The 20,115-nt window shown below is 38.9% G+C and overlaps 2 protein-coding genes across 2 annotated transcripts; one reads left to right on the top strand and one right to left on the bottom strand.

Moving 5' to 3' along the window:
* Positions 1-1,066: 1,066 nt before the first annotated feature.
* Positions 1,067-2,696, bottom strand: LOC134648530 (uncharacterized). Its single transcript, XM_063503052.1, has 2 exons — positions 2,673-2,696; positions 1,067-1,916 (listed from the first exon to the last, which is right to left on the bottom strand). Exon 2 carries the CDS (start codon positions 1,875-1,877, stop codon positions 1,113-1,115), a length of 765 nt encoding a protein of 254 aa, XP_063359122.1. The 5' UTR covers positions 1,878-1,916; positions 2,673-2,696; the 3' UTR covers positions 1,067-1,112.
* Positions 2,697-13,004: 10,308 nt separating this feature from the next.
* LOC134648286 (sodium/potassium-transporting ATPase subunit beta-2-like) lies at positions 13,005-19,808 on the top strand. The gene is made up of 6 exons (XM_063502777.1): positions 13,005-13,182; positions 14,463-14,717; positions 15,613-15,692; positions 16,161-16,376; positions 18,891-19,059; positions 19,702-19,808. Exons 1-6 carry the CDS (start codon positions 13,023-13,025, stop codon positions 19,806-19,808), a joined length of 987 nt encoding a protein of 328 aa, XP_063358847.1. The 5' UTR covers positions 13,005-13,022.
* The last annotated feature ends 307 nt before the right edge of the window (positions 19,809-20,115 follow it).

Below are 20,115 nucleotides of genomic sequence, written 5' to 3'. Positions count from 1 at the left end.
TTGTAATAGATAGCTTGGTTAGGTTTAGTCTGGTCATTAGGTTAGGTTGTTGTCTGAGGAATTGATTTGGGCATTGCGCGCCATGTCTGTGACTAGATTTTCGCTGCTCCTTTGCTTAATGCTAATTCTATATTTTACAGAACATATCGTGCTACTTTACCGCACTAGTGCGAGAATTAGCACATTATGATACTGTGTCGAAAATTTAAAAGGCCATATGGACTGTAAATCGTTGTACGATAGACACATGTGCGAATAAAACATTTCCTGTATCGTAATGTACTATTACAGTCAACAGCAAATTTCTAAGCGAACAAAATGCTCAGAAATATCTTAACAGGACTCTATTGTTAAGGCTTTAGATTGTGGGTTCAGATGTTTTTGCGACCTTTCTTCAGTACCCACCACGCATTTGGAAAAGGCATATGTGCCGATTTTTTATTTTGAACTCGATTTTTTTTTCGTAAAATTTGCTCTTTGAAGAATTCCTCATTCTGAGCGGAATAAAAATTTGGTACAAAAATAATGTTTTTCTTCGATCACGGTAACTAATTTTATTTGAAAATGAAATAAATAAAACTTAGAAATAATTGAATAAATAACTTATTTAACTAAGTACAGTTTGAGCAAAAGCTTAAAAAATGTATTTTTATAAAGACACCTGAGGTTGAGATTGAGATCTTGTAAACAAAAAAAATATTGACTGAAGCATAGACAATTTAATAAATGAGACGAGTAAATTAGTGCAAATTTATAGCGGCAGTTTTGACATGAGAAATAGATGCTATACTTGCTATAGTGTGTCAAAGGACTGTCTCAGTTCAAACATATATAGAGAATTATACTATCTTTGTCTTACACTAGTGTAGGTACACCCAAAAGAAAAGGATGAGTTTAGTTTTTTTTTGTTCCTGATGTTTACTGACAAATTGGTTTGACCAACTATAGTACAGTCTCATACATTTTGTGATAATTGGATTGTCAAGAGTTACATATAACCATTGTCTGTATTATAGCGAGACGGACTAACAGAACTTATTTCTTAATTATAAATGCACACAAATAATCCTACAATTCAACTAAAAGCAATATGCGGTAACAAAACTTTGCTATTACATTCTAGCAGGCACTTCGTTCACTTCTGGGTTCTCAGTTTTCTCCAGAGGTCCAGCCTCGCCCTTCGTCGCATTCGGTTTGGTCCAAGCCTGGCACACGCACGCGGGTCCCTGGGTTCCAGTGTGACCTCCTGTCACCTGAAAACCACTGGTCTGACTGCCTGTACTTTGAACTGCTTGAAACTGACCGGTACTGACTTCTTGACCTGTATATTGGCCTGTAGCTTGTCCTTGAGTTTGGCCCTGGAACTGCCCAGCTTGATTAGGATATTGGTTTCCATTCTGGAATCCAGTTTGCGCTTGCCCTTGATACTGCCCTTGCTGATTTTGTCCTTGCTGATTTTGCCCTTGATACTGTCCATTTTGCTGATTCTGACCTTGATACCCATTTTGATACTGATACTGGCCTTGTGCTTGGATCTGTCCGTTTTGGACAGGATATTGTGGGTAAGTAGGTTGAGGTTGAGGATATACTGGAGCGTTATTCTGAGGATATGTTGCTTGGGCAGGTCCTGGGTAGAATTGTCCCTGATTTTGACCTTGAACTTGATTTTGCTGCCCTTGTCCTTGGTACTGCCCTTGGTACTGGGCTTGTCCTTGGTAATTCCCTGGCTGGTAGTACTGTGGGTACTGCGGCTGGTATTGCTGGTTCTGTGCTGGTTGGTATTGCTGGCCAGGCTTGTTCTTGTGGTTGTGGACAATGTCGATCACGCCGAGGATCTTCTCTGGTATATGGAGGGAGGTTCTGGGGTCCATCATCATGTGGGAGGATGTGAGGTGTAGTGTTGATACTAGGATTAACTGAAAATAAAATACCTAGTTTATTATGATTATAAATGATGCGTTTGTATCGATGTATATAATTTTTCATTTTGTACTTTCTCATATTAATGGTCTCATACTCAACAGTTCATTACTTCTTTATTTAAAATTATACATTAGTTATTTACGATACAAGTGCGGAAAAGAGGAGATTCGAAACGTGTCGATAAAATAATACACGACCGAAGGGAGTGTTTTAAATCGACACGAGTTGCAAATTATCTATTCGCACGTGTTCCAACGTTTTACAGTACATAATATGGCCCTTTAAACTTTCGATATACGCACGGAAAGTGCTCTTTCCCGCACTAGGTCGGGAAAGTGCCATATGTACTACTGTAAAAATATATTATGTGAATTATGAAAAGAACAAACCTATATGAATAGGTACATTTATGGTATAGATGTACCTATATGCACCTGCTTAATTTTAATTTTTAATTTTTTATCAATGTTTTATATTATTTTATTTTATTTTGTAAATGTAATATGGGTTTCTGAGACCTGAAATAAATGTTTTTTTAAACAGTTATTTATCGCCACATTTTAAGAAAGTACTTACCAAAAAATCTATAAATCCTAACTAGAAACTCTACAATATCAAAAAATACTAAGCATCAAAAAATTTACGGAATTATTGATGAAATAGAATCATAATATGATAAAAATTGTGGATAAAGAGCTACATCCCACAATCAACTAAATTAATATAAAAAAATACAATTAGACACTCACAAGAACTGAGATCTTCCTTAGCGCCTCCATGTCTATTGTATGTCAGTCCTCAGATGGCTACTGTACTTATGTCAGTCCCCGGGAGCGTCAACTGCAGCCACAAGTCGTAATCGCGGTTGTATGTCAGTTACCGGCTGTGTCAGTTGCAGTCTCAAGTGCGATTGCCGAAAATGCATCGGAGCTCGACTTTATATCGGACCCGGAGCAGGGGTGTCACAAGAAATTACATTCATGTCGCCTGTCAAAAAAATATGGTGTTCAGGGTTGGCAGTTGGTGAAATTGACGCTTAAAAAATTCAAAACAAAATTTGCTTGTAGGTTAAAAATTTAAAAATAAAGTGCAATAACGATTCGATAAATTACAAGTAAATATTTACGCAAGTTTACGCGAAACGCGTTAGCTTTTAAATATAATTATTGTGCTATGGTATTTAATATAAGCAACTCCTTATTCTTTTTTTAGACCATAGTCTGGAGACTATCCCTATCAATTACATGAGACTATGGATAGTCTCATGTCATTTTGTTAAGATGAATGGATTTTTAATAACAGCAGTTAGACGTACCTAGATATATGTATTAACCGTAGGTATACTATGTTACTTTCCTGACTGCTAACTGGAGGACGATAACAGTTTAATTAATTTGTAGATGAACATACAAATATTTCAACACACATCATATGTCTAAGTAGGTACCCTATTATACCTATTACATTCATTAAAAATCAATTGAAATATTTTTCATTTAGGTACGTACTAAATTGATTTAAAGTAATTTAAACTAACACGATTCTCACTCATACTTTTGTAACTAAGGATCGTCAAACGTGAAACGTCAGGCCATAAATAAACGTAAGTCTCTCGCGATTAAGTCCCGTGTTAGTTATAAAAGTATAGGTATACGTACTGTTCAAACTTTTTTTTAATTTTCTTACTTAAGGTGACAACCCTAGTTGGGATGCGCGTGCGCGCGTGATGGAGGGCCGCGAGTTATCTCGCCCTTTGACAGGGCCCGCTATCCCAGGGCTTAGCGGACTCGCGATTATCGCGACTTCGATTCGAACTCAATTACCAATGGATTTTTAATTATTATTGCGATATATAGAGAAATAAATACTTAGTTATTTGTTTTACAAGGGGGCAATTGTTTAACCGCTCGTGCTAATATTAATACCCGAACAAGCGAAAGATTCCAAAATTGAACCACGAGCGTCGCGAGTGGTTCGAAAAACGGAATCTTGAGCGTTGCGAGGGTTTCAAAGTACGAGGGTTAAACAAAATTTGCCCCCGAGTGAAACACAAAATTTTTCACCACATCAACTCAAAGAAAATATTTAAGATATAAACAAAATCAAACGAAATCAAATCCAAATGAATGTTATTAAATATTTATCATTTAAATGTCAATTCTACCAGCAAGCATAAGAAAACAACTCCAAATTTGCATTTGATTACTTTGCCTCACATGTGAATAAAATGCAACTTTGCTATCAGTTTTTGAACAATCAAGAGAGCTTTTCAGTTGGTGTGGTGAAAAATATATTATTCATGAATATAAAACGTTCGCTGGTGACCCATCACCAGTACATCATCACAGTCACATCATGCTATAGTAGCAACATAAAAATTATAACGGAGTGGTTCCCACGGGATGGCAAAAGGAAAAAAGGCGGCCAATTCAAAAGGTGGGGAGATGATATTAAAAAAATCGGAGGAGTAGAATGGCCCAAGAAAGCAGCGGACAAAACAGAATGGAGGAAGCTGGAAGAGGCCTATGTGTCACTTGACACGCTGACCACTAAACCGGAAAAACCGATGTGCTAGTTAATAAGATTTTAAGTATGTAAAATTTGTTGTATTTATGTTTAGTATCAGCAATAAAGGCTATATATATATATATATATATATAGCCTTTATTGCTGATACTATATATATATATATATATATATATATATATAATAGCAACGTAATGAAGATATTTAGATATTTTAACACACTTCCTACAAAGAAGGGGTTCTCTACGAAACAAAAACGCGAATATGTTTTTTTTGCATTCTAATTTTTAACAGTCGTCAGAATGCAAACATAGTAATAGCGCCACCTATCCTACAACCATTTAGCATTCTTGATTAACTTCATTATATTTTCGACGCTCTCACCAAAGAGTAAAGTAAGGCGCTTCCGGCTGTCTGTGTGTCCATATGCTTAGATCTTTAAAACTACGCTACGGATTTTATTGCGTTTTTTTTTAATAGATAGAGTCATTCAAGAGGAAGGTTTATGTATAATTTGTTAACCCGTGCGAAGCCGGGGCGGGTCGCTAGTACCCAATAAAATAAAAAATATAAAACGTAAAGAACATTTCGAAAAGTTTCCCAGTCGAATTTCTCCGGTTTGACCCGCACTGTCAGCGGACGATCGAAGGCGCACACGCACCGTGCGAATTGTGCGCCGACTTTTGTTTATTTTTGGTTAAGGGGCCTTTGAGTATTTTACAAAAAATTACGTTTTGAACTGAATTTAAACTGTTGTGAGATAAGTATACTAACATTGAATAATTTTACGGTTTAGACTCACTTGTTTTAAGTCACTCGCGCGACATGTTTCGGAGAGCCTAGGTACGCGAGGTAGTACGCGATACACGGCCGTCGTGAACGCTGCTCGCACTGTTAGTGCTTGAGAAAAGATACCTAGGCTTTCCGAAACATGTCGCGCGGGTGACTTAAAACAAGTGAGTCTAAACCGTAAAATTATTCCATTACGTTTTGAATTTAAATATAATAACGTTTAGATTTAAGGTTTTATTTCCCTGATTAATATAGCTCCTTAATTAACAGTTCCTGGATAATGATGTAGGTAATCCACCTTTCTGTAACACCTATAATTGCGCAATAAATGATTATCTTATCTTATCAAATCTTTATTACTTTAAATTTAAATAATAATTTATTCGCTTAAAATAAAACCTAATAATGAATAACATAATATTCGGCCGCATTATTCGGTTCATCAGTATCATTCTAAAAAAACATTTAATAATGCATGAATTAAGTACCTTAGCATCTAAAGAGAAATTTCTTCCTAGGTAATTCTCTAGAACCAAACTGGTCAAAAGGCAAGGGACACGCAAAAAAAGTTTTAACACCCTCCAAATAATCAAAACGGGTCTCTATTGATTCTCATAAAGTTTAAAGTCATAATGTATTGTTTGTCCGCATTTTCGTTAGTCATAATTTGTTTTTTCTCAGAATCGCGTAATTTTTCAGGATTGCCATAAAACAGCACGTGGTCGAATGCTGATAGCGACCCTGCGGCACCCCATCTAAAGCGGAGTCGGCACTCGCTGGTGGTTTTAGACGGTAGTCCTCCACTGGTTAGTCCGTCATCCCCCCTGGTTCCCCCGGACCAGGTGGCATGCGTAAACGCATTTCCCCAGCGTAAAAAAAAAGGATTGCCATAAAACAAACCTAACTTAAACCTAACCTATCCATATAATAACCTAACGAAATCCTGAAAATATAACGGTTTCAAAATTATGACTAATGATAATCTGACAATCATTACATTATGATTTTTTTTTAATCATTAATGTCATACAAAGGGATCCGTATCAAAACATTGTATGGATTGAACATGTGTCAACGCCCCCTTAACCAACCTATCACCATCCTCGGTAATCGAACCGCAGTGTTTCTCGGAAGCGATCCGTTTACCCGCGAATTTATTTTAATCGATGCTGTGAGCTGCCTTTATCGTATTGTTCACTGATGGATGATGCCCTAAACCTCCAAGCATTTTTAGGGTTCCGTACTTACAAAGGAAAACAACGGAAGGCTGAAGGATGACTCGAATCACGCAGCTCACGGCGCTCACGCTAGACCGGGCCGTGCCGACACGTCATTTTCTATGACGGCTGATCGCTGATCACGTGGTGCTTTCCATAGAAAACGAAGCGCCGGAAGCTCCGGCCCGGCCCCGGCCCCGGCCGTCCGTCCGTCCGTCCGTCTGTTTGTTAAGAACCTTTATCTCGATAACGCGTGGAGCAATCGTGTTGAAATTAAAACCATATACCCTGGTCTACAGTCCCTTAAAGCTGTGAAAAAATCATACTTATAAGTCAAAGATAGGGTCAAGTGGGGTAAATATAAGACACGGGTAAAATGAAGACTAAATTTTTAACAGTCAAAAACGTATTCTACATATGTACTGCATTCCTATTCCATTTAAAAAAGAAGACTTGTGTGAAGACTTATTTGAAATAGGATAGGAACACTCAAGGGAATAACAACATAATAACAATTTATTATATGGTACATTCCGTGTTCCGTATTTTTAATATCGTCTACTACAAGTACGTACCTTAAAAATAGTCATAAATAATCATATAAAATAATCATTAGGTATTTAAAAAAAAACAATTTTTTGTACGGAACCCTCGGAGGGCGAGTCCGACTCGCACTTGTCTGGTTTTATAAACTCTATTGCCTTGTAATAAGGGTGATAGCTAGCAGCCACAGCTACTAAAAACAAATGAGTGTAACAGCCATTCGAAAAGCAGTTTAAATTTGGAATCTGATGCGTGGGAATAGAGTAGATAATTGATTGAGTTTGTAGGTAGGGCTGTTAAGGCTGATATATGTAGGGGGGACGATTAACTGTTGTTTTGGTAATTTCTCTCTTAACAGATTATCACACCTGTGGGTTTACGATGACCGAATTTATTATTGCTTAAAGATGTTCATAAAAAATTACAAGCCTCAATTAGTTTATGTTTATCCTTTTCTTACAAATACATTAGTCGAAATGACAGATTCAGACAAACTATTAGAGTTTATTGAGGCTTGTGCGCGTTTAGAATAGCACACGCAGTGCAAGTGTTATTTAAATTAAACATCAAACTTCTATGAAATGATGACGTATAAATGACACTTGCACTGCGTGTGTTATTAAAATCGTTGCAGACTTCTCGTGGTTTAACTCTATGAATAACGAAATTATAATGGCGAATAATAAGATCTAGTTAAATAAATAGAAAATGGGCAATTGCAATATACATGGAACACATTTGCAACATTGATTTTTAAATATTTCAGCAAAGTATAAGAATAATTTTTATCGTCGTGAGCTGCAAGTTAACTCCACAAACAAGAAACCGGTCTTTTTTTAATTTTTCGCATTTACCCTCATTTAAAATCCTGTTGTTAATTTAAGGCGCGGAACCCTAAAATAAGAAGTGTCCTAAATAGTGCTTGATTTATCCAGTTTCCACGGGAGATTGGGAGGAAACGAGTACAAATGTAGCACAATCAGCATTTCCGTCAAACGGTCACGTCATTATGTGGCGTCTTTGTGTGGAACACTATACCTTGTGTGTATATAGAATTTGTTCCAAATTGCTGAATAACTAAAAAATTATAAAGTTATAATAAAAAAATACTTAACTATTCTCGTATAATAATACCTACTTACTTAATTTTTACCACAAAAACGACTTCACGAAACAGTTTATAAATGTCACTAACTTTAATTAATTATGTTGTAATCGGTAATTTATAACAAAAAATCACTATAAATCTGCCAAAAAACAATTTCGGTAACAAAACATTCGGTTATCGTGTTTCTATTAAAGGAAAAAGTAGAGGTAATGTTTTTTTGACGCATAAAATGATTACCTAGCCTTTAGCTAACTTGGACGACCTGCCCCATAGATTTTATGTTTGATTAGGAAAAAGTGGAAGTAAAAATTTTCTACCGAATTTCAACGGATCTTCACTATTTTTGTTACCGTAAAATGGGGTGAGTAGGTTTCGCGGGGAGAGGTGGGTTATGAATGGGGAGAGAAGGTTTGAGAGGGGGGTGAGAAGGGATTTTAAGGCTACTGCTACAAAAATAATGTATTCCAATTTAAAATGGAGCTATAGTAATACGCATAATAAAAAAAATCGATCCAACATTCTTCCAAAATCACCTTTGTATGAAAAGCCCTCTCACCCCAAATACGAGGCACTACGGGGTGAGGTGGGTTTTCCTCTTTATCGTCAAAGTTATGAAATGGAACTACCCAAAATAAGATAAAAACTAAAATAGGTAGAGAATGCCTTCAGGCTGTCGCGCACAGCGCGATTCGCCATATAAAAGTCGGTATGTATCAAAACTAGTAATGTCAGTCTATATTTTGATATGTGGTAACACCACTTGTTCTGACTAACTTTTGCTTGATGGTACTGTGAATAAGATGGCGGGAAAGGAGTGCCGCGTACACGAGGTAATGAGCGGAGATCGTGGTAGTAAGATCAGTTAGGAGCCACGAGCTTCTAGGAGGCCCAATGCCCCATCAGAAACACATCAGGTGAGTGTTTGCTTTGCCATATTATTATGTCGACATAAACGTGCATCATAAGGTGGAAAGATGAGGAGTAAAAATGTTATCGAGGTTTGAATGTCAGTTTTGCGCCTACTCACCCCATTTTACGGTACATCCTTACACATATTATTTTCCATACTGATCCGACCGTCTTCGAAAAATCAGGGAACATAACTACCTAAGTACATAAAAAGCAAAAAAAAATACAAAGATCGCGACGAATGAAGAATCTCCTCCCTATAATAGCTAAATACCAAAATTAATCTAGAACCTATATTAGTTAATACATTTTCAAACCAAATTTAGAATGAAACAATGAAGAGAAATTGAAAATAGAAATATGTAGTTACCTATAGGTCCCTGTATATTTAGTAGCATATGGTATCTAAAGGTTATTTGCAAATCAAGAGTGCCTATAGGTAGGTAGTTTTATGTAACAGTAATTCGAATGATTCTCGGTCAGGTACTCCGTGCGAGGGGGCAGCGGATGGCATTATGCAAGATAGGGATACAGATTGAATATTTGTTTCTATCTAAATTTTGAATTATTGACAATATCAACCATGTGATATATCAGTTATATTCAACCATTGTCATAATCTCATAATGAATCTATCTTTTTATCTTCTACGACCGTGCTTATTGAGTGCATGATGTATATCCATGTATCTAGTAGTAAGTAGTAGTAGCAGTCTTGAAACGACAAGGTTCTATTGTATATATAGCCCACTGCTAGGAATCAAATTGGTTGACTGTAATACAGTCACTGTATCTGCATTTCCTTTTGGACACTGGGGTGTAAAACAAAGTAATCGTTTTGTAACTTTCTTCAGTCCTATAAGTTACTTTAAGTTTTAAAATACTATAACAGCCTATACATACGTAGCAGATTAAAATGCTACAATCTTATGGTCTTTATTAGCAGCTAGTGCCGCTGTACTACCTTACCTTAATGATGCTTTTCGAAAATGCGCGTGATACTTTAAAAAGTATGACTTGAAGAGTTCCATACATTTCTCTAGGATTATATCATGAGATATTGACTGGATGACAGTGGGATCAGCCGTAAAGCTAACTCTGCACCGACACCGACTGATGTCGTAACAAAATCTGGAGGTGAGCTTATATTTTCTTAGAAGTTTGACGTTTATGATGACACCGCAGTACTCTGTCACTGCTAATTTCAGAGTTAAAAGCCAATTTAAAATAAATCACTGGCGCTGGTTCCGTTCAGCATCGCCCGTCCTATTATCCTGCCCCGGGCTGTCACCGGCGCGCGCGCAGTCGCGCCGCAGCTGCCCGCAGGATCTCACACTAAGGACTAGGTTAGTACTTAGACCTATTTCACATTCTAGTGCCCCCTATTTTTTTTTATTAATAAATTCCCAAATATAAAGTAGCGTCCACAAAATACACACTACACTCCTAATTTTATGGAAATAGGTATACTGCCTATATGCTGACTGAGTCATACTGTGACCATATTTTTGCCATGTTAAAACCAGCGTTGCAGTTAATTTTACTGCAACATCATGCTGAGTCGAGCCCCTTTTTAACATCACGTTGTTTTGTTTATATGTAAACATAATTTTAATTTGTTCTTAAGTGTTTAAGATTTTATGTTTAAATGCTTAGACTAAATACACATTATTAGATCTAAGTAAGTATGTTTAAATGTACCATTCATGTGATGTTAAATAAAGTTTTTCTATGTCTATGTCTATGTTGCCGAAAGTTAAAGGCTCTAGACTGATTTCCTGATTAAAACCTTTATCCGTATAACGGCGTAGTCATTTTCTATTCACTTATTTGCACACAAGCTGTTAACTATAAATACTTAGTTACTATTTATATTATCGATCACAAAACAACCAACAAACAATATAGGTACCTAGTCGTATAATCAAGTAGCTATACAACTCGAAGTATTATAAAAGTTATTATAATAGTATTATAAAAGTCATGGACCTAATAGGTCCATGATAGAAGTAGTATAATAGTAAAAGTAGCATAATCATGTGACAGATACCTATTTGTGTCGAAGTCTAGTCAAAGGTCCCACTTTGTCGCTTACCATAAGGACGAGATTTGCTTGTCTCTTTATACGAATAACCTGTCAAGGCGTCCTTATCAAGTGGGATTTTTTGCCGGCCGCGGACACATATTTTTATCTCCTAAAAATAACATAAACATAGTGTAAGGTCAATGTGGCTAATTCCGTCATAGGGACTATTCCGTCCACGAGGGTATATTTCTTTGATTTTCAATCGTAGGAAAAAACCATTTGCTTTTGATTGCTGAAACTAGAAGCACAGAATAAGTAATAGTATTAGTAGAAGCAATCGCTGCTTTGTCGATGTTTTTATTTATCAAATTTTTTCGTTGGTCGAGAAACACTAATGGACGGAATAGTCCCTATGACGGAATTAGCCACATTGACCTTATCAAATCAGTGGTTGCAACATTGGCAATTGATGACGCGATAGAGGCCATTTGACATTAAATTAATTCTGCAAATGTGCAGACAATCAGAGCAATAATCACGACTATCAACAAGCGATACAATCACTACATACATATTACTTAGTATATAACAAAGTCGCTTCCCGCTCTCTTATGTCCATATGTATGCTTAGATCTTTTAAACGAACGCAACGGATTTTGATGCGGTTTTTAGGGTTCCGTAGCCAAATGGAAAAAAACGGAACCCTTATAGATTCGTCATGTCTGTCTGTCTGTCTGTCTGTCCGTCTGTCCGTCTGTCCGTCTGTCTGTCCGTCCGTATGTCACAGCCACTTTTCTCCGAAACTATAAGAACTATACTGTTGAAACTTGGTAAGTAGATGTATTCTGTGAACCGCATTAAGATTTTCACACAAAAATAGAAAAAAAACAATAAATTTTTGGGGTTCCCCATACTTCGAACTGAAACTCAAAAAATTTTTTTCGTCAAAGCCATACGTGTGGGATATCTATGGATAGGTCTTCAAAAATGATATTGAGGTTTCTAATATCATTTTTTTCTAAACTGAATAGTTTGCGCGAGAGACACTTCCAAAGTGGTAAAATGTGTGTCCCCCCCCTGTAACTTCTAAAATAAGAGAATGATAAAACTAAAAAAAATATATGATGTACATTACCATGCAAACTTCCACCGAAAATTGGTTTGAACGAGATCTAGTAAGTAGTTTTTTTTTAATACGTCATAAATCGCCTAAATACGGAACCCTTCGTGGGCGAGTCCGACTCGCACTTGGCCGCTTTTTTTAATAGATAGAGTGATTCAAGAGGAAGGTTTACCTATGTATAATTTGTTAACCCGTGCGAAGCCGGAGCGGGTCGCCAGTTGACATTATGAAGGACCTATGTGGGATGTGGGTACGAGTAAATACCTACCTAGCCGAGTAAGTATAGTAGCGAATGAGACTATACGGCTGACTACGCGCCTAAAGTTTCTACTATGCTCTTACTCCACTTGCACCATCTCACTAACCCGGGGTTAACCGGTTAAACCGTTAACCCAGCATCAAACTGGTAACCATATAAACTCCAGGTTTAACCGGTTAACCCCAGTTTAGTGGGATGGTGCAAATGACCCTAATAGATTTATAAAAATAGTCAAGTAAAACTCGCTTTCACGTAATAAAACCGAATCGAAATCGCTCCATCCGTTTGAGAGCTACGATGCGATGATGAGTCACAAAGTGTGATGACTTGAACAAATTTTTATGAGAATATGATTTCTATAGTGCCATTGCCACACTTTGTTCCCTCAACGCCAGTGCCAACTTAGCTTAAACGAACTCTAACGGCGTTATTCATAAACGTCTGCTAAGTTAATCAGCTGATGATCGTCGTTTGTCCCTCTCTATGGCATAACGACTGATAGGGACAAACGACGATCATCAACTGCTTAAATTAGCAGCCGTTTATGAATAACGCCATAATTCTTTTCTCCTTCATCAGGACGGACCAAAAGCCAAGATGACGGTGAAGAAGCGTCCGTCAGACCTGAACAGCCTGGAGCGGTTCAACTTGTACTACAAGGCGAAAGAGCCCCCGCTGACTGCGGGGCAGAAAGTCAAGAGGTACATCTGGAACCCGAAGACGAGGCAGTTCTGCGGCAGGACTGCGGGCAGTTGGTGTGAGTTATCATGTATTTTTACAAGCTTTTATATAATTTCACCCGTCCCGTTGTATGTATGCTAAATTAAGCCCACACCACCGAAGGCCCAAAGCATCCGGACGCCTACACGCGAGGCCGAATACCGAGCTTCGGGAACTTGGTGCTTAAATATCAGAAAAATAGTGCGTCTAAATGCGAAGGCAGAAGGCCGAGCTCCGCCTAGGATCGAAGGCCCGGAGCGTCAGAAAATATTACAAGTGTCTAAATGCGAAGGCCGAAGCTCCGCGTAGGGTCGAAGGCCCTTAAGTAGCGTTCGTCTGGGCTGGCGAGCTTAAATGTGAACGCCGAGCACTCTCCTCAAGAGCACTCATGTCCTTCCGAGCGGGCTTACATTTAACTCGGCGGCCGAGCATTTAACATATTCATGAGTGATATGAGCTTATATTAGCAATCAAATAGTTCTTTTAGTATCGTATAAGACAATTTATTTAAGCGTATGGCGTAACATTGTAGGCAATTATGCTAATAGTATAACTTATTATAAGTCGACATCGAGGCTACGTATAAGACAAGGTTCAGGAATCATAGAATCTCCTAATCCTTGAGGTAAAGTGGCGCACGCGCCGGACGCTGCGCAATTGGTCCAACGAGGTCTTCCGGCCCAGACGAGCGTTACGTCTCATTCCTTGACGTATTGTTGCTTTTTGGACATACATGCTCATATGGTGGACATTTTGTTTCAAGTAGTCTTAGTACACGCTACTTCTTTTAAATTTAAATGTCTGTTATTTCTGCTCAGATTCACAACTCTTTCAATGTGAAAAAAAAAACTGTTATTAATCTTGGCACACTTTTTTTTCTCATAGTTGGATTTAAAGAGAAATAACATAAATAATTACAATTATTATGATTTTTATTTCAAAACACCAAATTCCTCGAGCATTTAAAAAAATAATAGTAGTCATTTAAAAAAAGTCAAAGCCTGCTATAAGAGTGCCCATAATGTTCGCGTAATTCCCGCGTTGAATAGTTATGGAGAGCCTTAGCGTCACCGACTCAGAACAAGCAGAAACTTCTCCGAACGATGCTATTAAGCTTAGAATAAATTTCAAAGTGGAAAAATTACTGGCTTGGGTGAGACTTGAACTCACGGCCTCAGGATCGATACTCCAGCGCTCTGCCAACTGAGTCACCAAGACCTCAACCATAGCCAGCGAATCTTTCCACCATATGGGTAATTTATTTAATTTTGTAGAGGCACTGTTATAATTAATACATTTTACTTTTTCTTTTTACAGCCAAGATAGCCCTATTCTACTTCATCTTCTACGCCGCTCTCGCCCTCCTGGTAGCCATCTGCATGTGGACCTTCCTTCAGCTCCTGGACGCGAAACAGCCCATGTGGCAGCTGGAGAAGAGCATCATCGGCACCAACCCTGGGCTGGGCTTCAGGCCCACACCCTCGGATGTGGCGAGCAGCGTCATCTGGTACAAGGGGAACGATGTGGGCAGCCAGCAGTTCTGGGTCAAAGAGCTGAAGAAGTTTTTGGAAGGTGAGCTTAAAGATTACTCTTCTTCCTAGCGTTATCCCGGCATTTTTGCAACGGCTCGTGGGAGCCTGGTGTCCGCTTGGCAATCCCATTGACGTAGGCACTAGTTTTTACGAAAGCGACTACCATCTGACCTTCCAACCCAGAGGGGAAACTAGGCCTTATTGGGATTAGTCCGGTTTCCTCGCGATGTTTTCCTTCACCGAAAAGCAACTGGTAAATATCAAATGATATTTCGTACATAAGTTCCGAAAAACTCATTGGTAAGAGCGGGGGAACCCGCGACCTCCGGATTGAAAGTCGCACCCTCTTACCGTTAGGCCACCAGCGCTTCTAACAGTGCTCTAAACATTTATTCTCTCAATAACTAGGGTTAGTAGGTACACCATTTTTGCTAGATTTTCTCTGAGCAACAGTATTGAAGAAACCTCATATGCGACAGGCTTTAATTAGCCTTCAGGCTTTTAGCCAGCAACAATTGATCATAATGTAAGTTTTGAGAAACTGGACATAAAGCTAATGTATGAGCTCACTGATGATCAGTCCCCCGGACGATATAGGCCTGTCAGTTGTTCGGAACTGTCACCTTTTGCGTTTAACTGACAGGCCGATATCTTCCGGCGGACTGGTCATCAGTGGGGCCCTTTAAACATCCTGGATGAACTCCTGGGCGTGGGCCAGCCCATTTAGCAATCAGAGAGAGAGAGAGAGAGAATGAGAAGAGCATTATCGGCACCAACCAACCCTGGGCTGGCCTTCAGACTCAAACTCTTGACTTTTAACAGTAGTGAGTAGTGACTTAAGAAACGAAAGTTATTCAGTAGTCGTTCTTATTACAGGTACCTAATAACTATTTAATTAGACTAAATTCACTGAAGTAAATGTACTTGTGTTTCAGCTTACAAACGAGACAACAAGAAAGTGGGAGCGGGACGCAACACACACACATGCGACAAACAACCACCTCCACCAGGAAAGGTAAACTTGTATTAAATACACCCTACGCCAAAATTATTTATAAATTTACCTACTGTTCTAGTAACTTGATCTCACTAAAACCTGAAGTTCAACCCTTTGAGTGAACAAAATCCCGCAAAGTAGAGTCTGTTCGAAACTAAGGAAGAGTCGTGGAATGGATTGGGCCCCATACATTCCACGACTCTTCTATTTCCGCACAGACTCTAGCTAGGCAATAAATGGCGTAAATTGAGGGAACCCTAAGCTGTATTTTTGTATACCAAATACTAAAATAACAGTTTGCCCGTTTTAATTCCCAATCACCATGATTTTGTATATATTTTTCAATAAAACCAAACTGTGGTTGGACAAATTTGGCTGTCTTAATTTTGATATGTATACGGTGTATAGAAACAAGCTTTTTTAAATCCGCAAAATTGCAAAAGTCCAAGAATAATACTTATCTCAAATGGAGATATTTATTTGCAGGTGTGCGACGTGGACATAAACGCCCCCGCCTGGTTCCCCTGCGTGGAGTCAAACAGCTTCGCGTACAACAAGTCGACACCCTGCGTGTTCCTCAAGCTGAACAAGATCTACGGCTGGAAGCCACATTACTACAACAGCTCCGACCACCTGCCCAAAGACATGCCCGAGGATCTGAAGAGCCATGTCAGGAATATGACGGCGTTTGATAAGCAAAATGTAAGTACTGACAAGTTATTTCAGAAGCCACTAATTTCGCTTCGGACCAGATAGATCTTTGGGCAGATGCCGAGATAGGACTAAGGACCAGCAGAGTCATGTCAGGAACATGATGGCGTTTGCTAAACATAATCTGTGGATCTGGGACTTCTAGAATAATAACAATTGTTAGAATTACCTATAATTCGAAAGTCCACAAAACGCTGCCCGCGGATGAACAAGCAGTTTTTCATTAATGAAATCCTATTCATCAACGACGAATTTATGCGATAGCTGAAATAGTTAGTTTCGATTTGTTGACGTCGCTCAAGAGTTTTCTGTAATACTTCTCACGGATATATATTGCGGAGTGCTATCCAATATTCAATATACACGGTGGGAACAAGTAAGGGATGGCACGCTAGACCGGGCCGGGACCGGGCCGGACTTCCCGGCGCTTCGTTTTCTATGGAAAGCACCACGTGATCACCGATCCGCCGTTATATAAAATGACATGTCGGACGCCACGGCGCGGGCCCGGCCCGGTCTAGCTTGAGTCATCCTTAACCCGACAGATTTTAACCAACGATTCTAGTGCCTATTTGGACAAAAAAGTAACATTAACATTGCTGGATAAAGCCTAAATATTTTTGGAGATGGTAATAGGTCTAGTGAAACCGTGAAAATTATAGATTAGGTTAATTCAAGAGGAAGAGGCAAAATAACAAGGACGAGAAGATTCGAAGCCCAGACGCGTTGTTATAACCATCTTTCACGAGATCGATGTGAGAGCAGCTCGCTCTCATGAAAGATGATTTGATGACGAGCCTGATGAACCTGCTGGCGGAATCCGGATGAAACCAGAAAATGACAGTTAAAACCAGTTACAACTTAGTAGAAGTTTGAACACAGAGTTTGAATCATTACATAAAGATTTACGTGGGAACGCTGACACATCAACAGTGCTCTTCACTTGAGGTCGAAAGGAAGTATTCAACCCTGGCTGCAAATTAAGTAAAATGGTTATAGAGTTTGATATGTAAAGAGAATAGTAGCTAAATAATAAATATGTTTTATGCGTTATTATTACAGACCTACGAGTAAATGCACATTTACGTAGGTACTTATAATACCCCGTTTTAAAGACGGACCCATGAATACGGTACGTCACAACTCACAGCTATATAATTACATTCACAAATGATTTTTTGAGGTCATAAATGTAGTGGATCACTACATTTATGACCTCAAAAAAATCATTTAGTGGATCACAAAGCGCTGGTGGCCTAGCGGTAAAAGCGTGCGACTTGCAATCCGGAGGTCGCGGGTTCGAACCCCGGCTCGTACCTATGATTTTTTCGGAACTTATACTGTACGAAATATCATTTGATGTTTACCAGTCTCTTTTCTGTGAAGGAAAACATCGTGAGGAAACCGGACTAATCCCTATACGGGCCTGGTCTACCCTTTGGGTTGGAAGGTCAGATGGCAGTCGCTTTCGTAAAAACTAGTGCCCACGCCAATTACTGGGATTAGTTGCCAAGCGGACCCCAGGCTCCCATGAGCCGTGGCAAAATGCCGGGACAACGCGAGGAAGATGATGATGAAATGTAGTGGATCACATCCCAGTTTTAACTTCCAACATTTACTTACACCCTAAAAATATAAATATGTTTGCAGTCGAATCGAATGGCACAATAATGTGCTTTTTTCTACTCGTCGACTGCAATGCTTGAATTAAGACTTCGTATACCAAAGCGAGCGAGTGTTCAAGCTACAAAAGCGGGTAATACGAATAATCGCGGGGAAACCTTACGACCACTCAGCACTGGCCTTGTTCATTAAACATAAAATCTTAACATTACCAAGTGTCTACATTTTAGAAGCGTGCAAGTATGTTAGAAGTAATCTCAATTCGTTTAAAACCCGTGAGCAGCAGACAGGCAGAAGCACGCGCGGGGGAAGTCTGCTTTTGGTCCCGCCCCATACTACCGCTAAAGCTAGGAAATCCGTCGGTGTGTTAGGAGTAAAACTATTCAACTCGTTACCTGCCGACATCAGATGTGCCCCTAGTGACGTCACATTTGCTAATAAAATCAAAAAGATATTAGTAGAAATGGCCTGCTACACCATCGACGAATTTTTCGATAAGGTGTCATCGATCCACGCACACAATGTAAATAAGTAAATAGATCATAAGTTATTATTTATTGCATTTTTCTAATGTCTCCATTGTACCTGTGTACTTGGATTTTAAATTTGTAATAATGAAATTGACATTTGTATTGAAACGATTATATAATTTACATTTAGTTAAATGTAATCCAATTGTATGTAACAAATCTTGACGTGTAATTACTTTTATCAATAAAAATATGAATATGAATATGAATAAAGTTAAATCGCATACTTTTTTCACTATGGGACCCCAACTCAATTATAATAGTATTTTTGCATCTTATTTTCTATAATAAAATTACTACAACATCCTCTTCCCAAGTTTACATTTCTGAAACATTTCACTGTGTTCCACAGCTCAACATGGTGTGGGTATCGTGCCAGGGCGAGAACCCAGCCGACCGCGAGAACATCGGTCCCATCCAGTACCTGCCCAAACGAGGGTTCCCGGGTTACTACTTCCCGTACACCAACCAAGATGGGTATCTCAGCCCGCTGGTTGCCGTGCATTTCATGAGGCCTAAAAGTGAGTACCCTACTACTTTCCAAAATAATTCAAGCAATTATAATTTTAACTATGAGACTTCGTTTCCAATTTTGGAAACTTTCGGTCAGCACATCACTATAATAGTATCGTAGGCTTGTGTACTTTAAGTACTTGACGAAACGAGGGTTCCTAGGATACTACACTTTTACACCAACCAGGATGGATACTATCTCAGCCCGCTTGTTGGTGTGCATTTCATGAGGCCTAAGAGTAAGTATCCTTAATCCTGAGGTCTGGCCACTTGCACCATCCCACTAACCCGAACTTAACCGGTTAAACCTGGAGTTACCATGATTACACACTTTGACACTGGGTTAATGGTTTAACCGGTTAACCCTGGATTACTGGGATGGTGCAAGTGGCGGTAAGTATAAATTCCATTCATAAAGCGCTGTAGGTGCCCATGGGCCTAGCGCATGATTGGCGCGACAGGATCTCGCGGCGAGATAGTCCACCCGACTTTTTCTAGCTTTGTTAAGAAAAGAGGAACGTACTGTAGTTTGTCTCGCCGTGAAATACCTACTGTCGCGCCAATCATGTGCTAGCCCGGCTGGTGGAATCTCTTCTCTGAAATTTTTGAAAAAACCCGGTTTTCGAAAAATAAATTGTTATTTGTTGCAGCTGGCACGCTGATCAACGTGGAGTGCCGTGCGTGGGCGCACAACATAAAATACGACCGGCACGAGGGCATGGGCTCCGTGCACATCGAGATCATGATCGAGTCGTAGCTTCACAATAATAATAATAACTCTTCTACAACAACAACAACAACAACAACAACACGTCAAGTTACACCATGAAGGCATCATGGGCACATGATCATGATCTGACTGTTTTAAATTATTCACGGTTAGTTTCACTAGACTTACATCGACCGGGATATGAACCGTGATTACCTGTAACTTCTAGTCGTTACAAATTCTTTCAAACAAAAGAATTTTCTCCGTTGAAACCAAATGTTGAGCGTGACTAAAAAAGTCATAAAGTATATGATGTACCTAATTTATTGAATTAAAATTAGTTAACGAGTTTGAT

Source organism: Cydia amplana, chromosome 5 (assembly GCF_948474715.1).
Source record: "Cydia amplana chromosome 5, ilCydAmpl1.1, whole genome shotgun sequence".
Lineage (NCBI taxonomy): Eukaryota > Metazoa > Arthropoda > Insecta > Lepidoptera > Tortricidae > Cydia > Cydia amplana.
This window is presented reverse-complemented; position numbering and strand designations above follow the sequence as displayed.

Bases quoted from the DNA above. Each gene is read 5' to 3' on its own strand.
- LOC134648530 (XM_063503052.1), bottom strand. From the start codon at position 1,877: ATGATGATGGACCCCAGAACCTCCCTCCATATACCAGAGAAGATCCTC.
- LOC134648286 (XM_063502777.1), top strand. From the start codon at position 13,023: ATGACGGTGAAGAAGCGTCCGTCAGACCTGAACAGCCTGGAGCGGTTC. The intron at 13,183-14,462 runs GTGAGTTATCAT...TTCTTTTTACAG, and splicing joins CAGGACTGCGGGCAGTTGGT to CCAAGATAGCCCTATTCTAC. The intron at 15,693-16,160 runs GTAAACTTGTAT...ATTTATTTGCAG, and splicing joins AACCACCTCCACCAGGAAAG to GTGTGCGACGTGGACATAAA.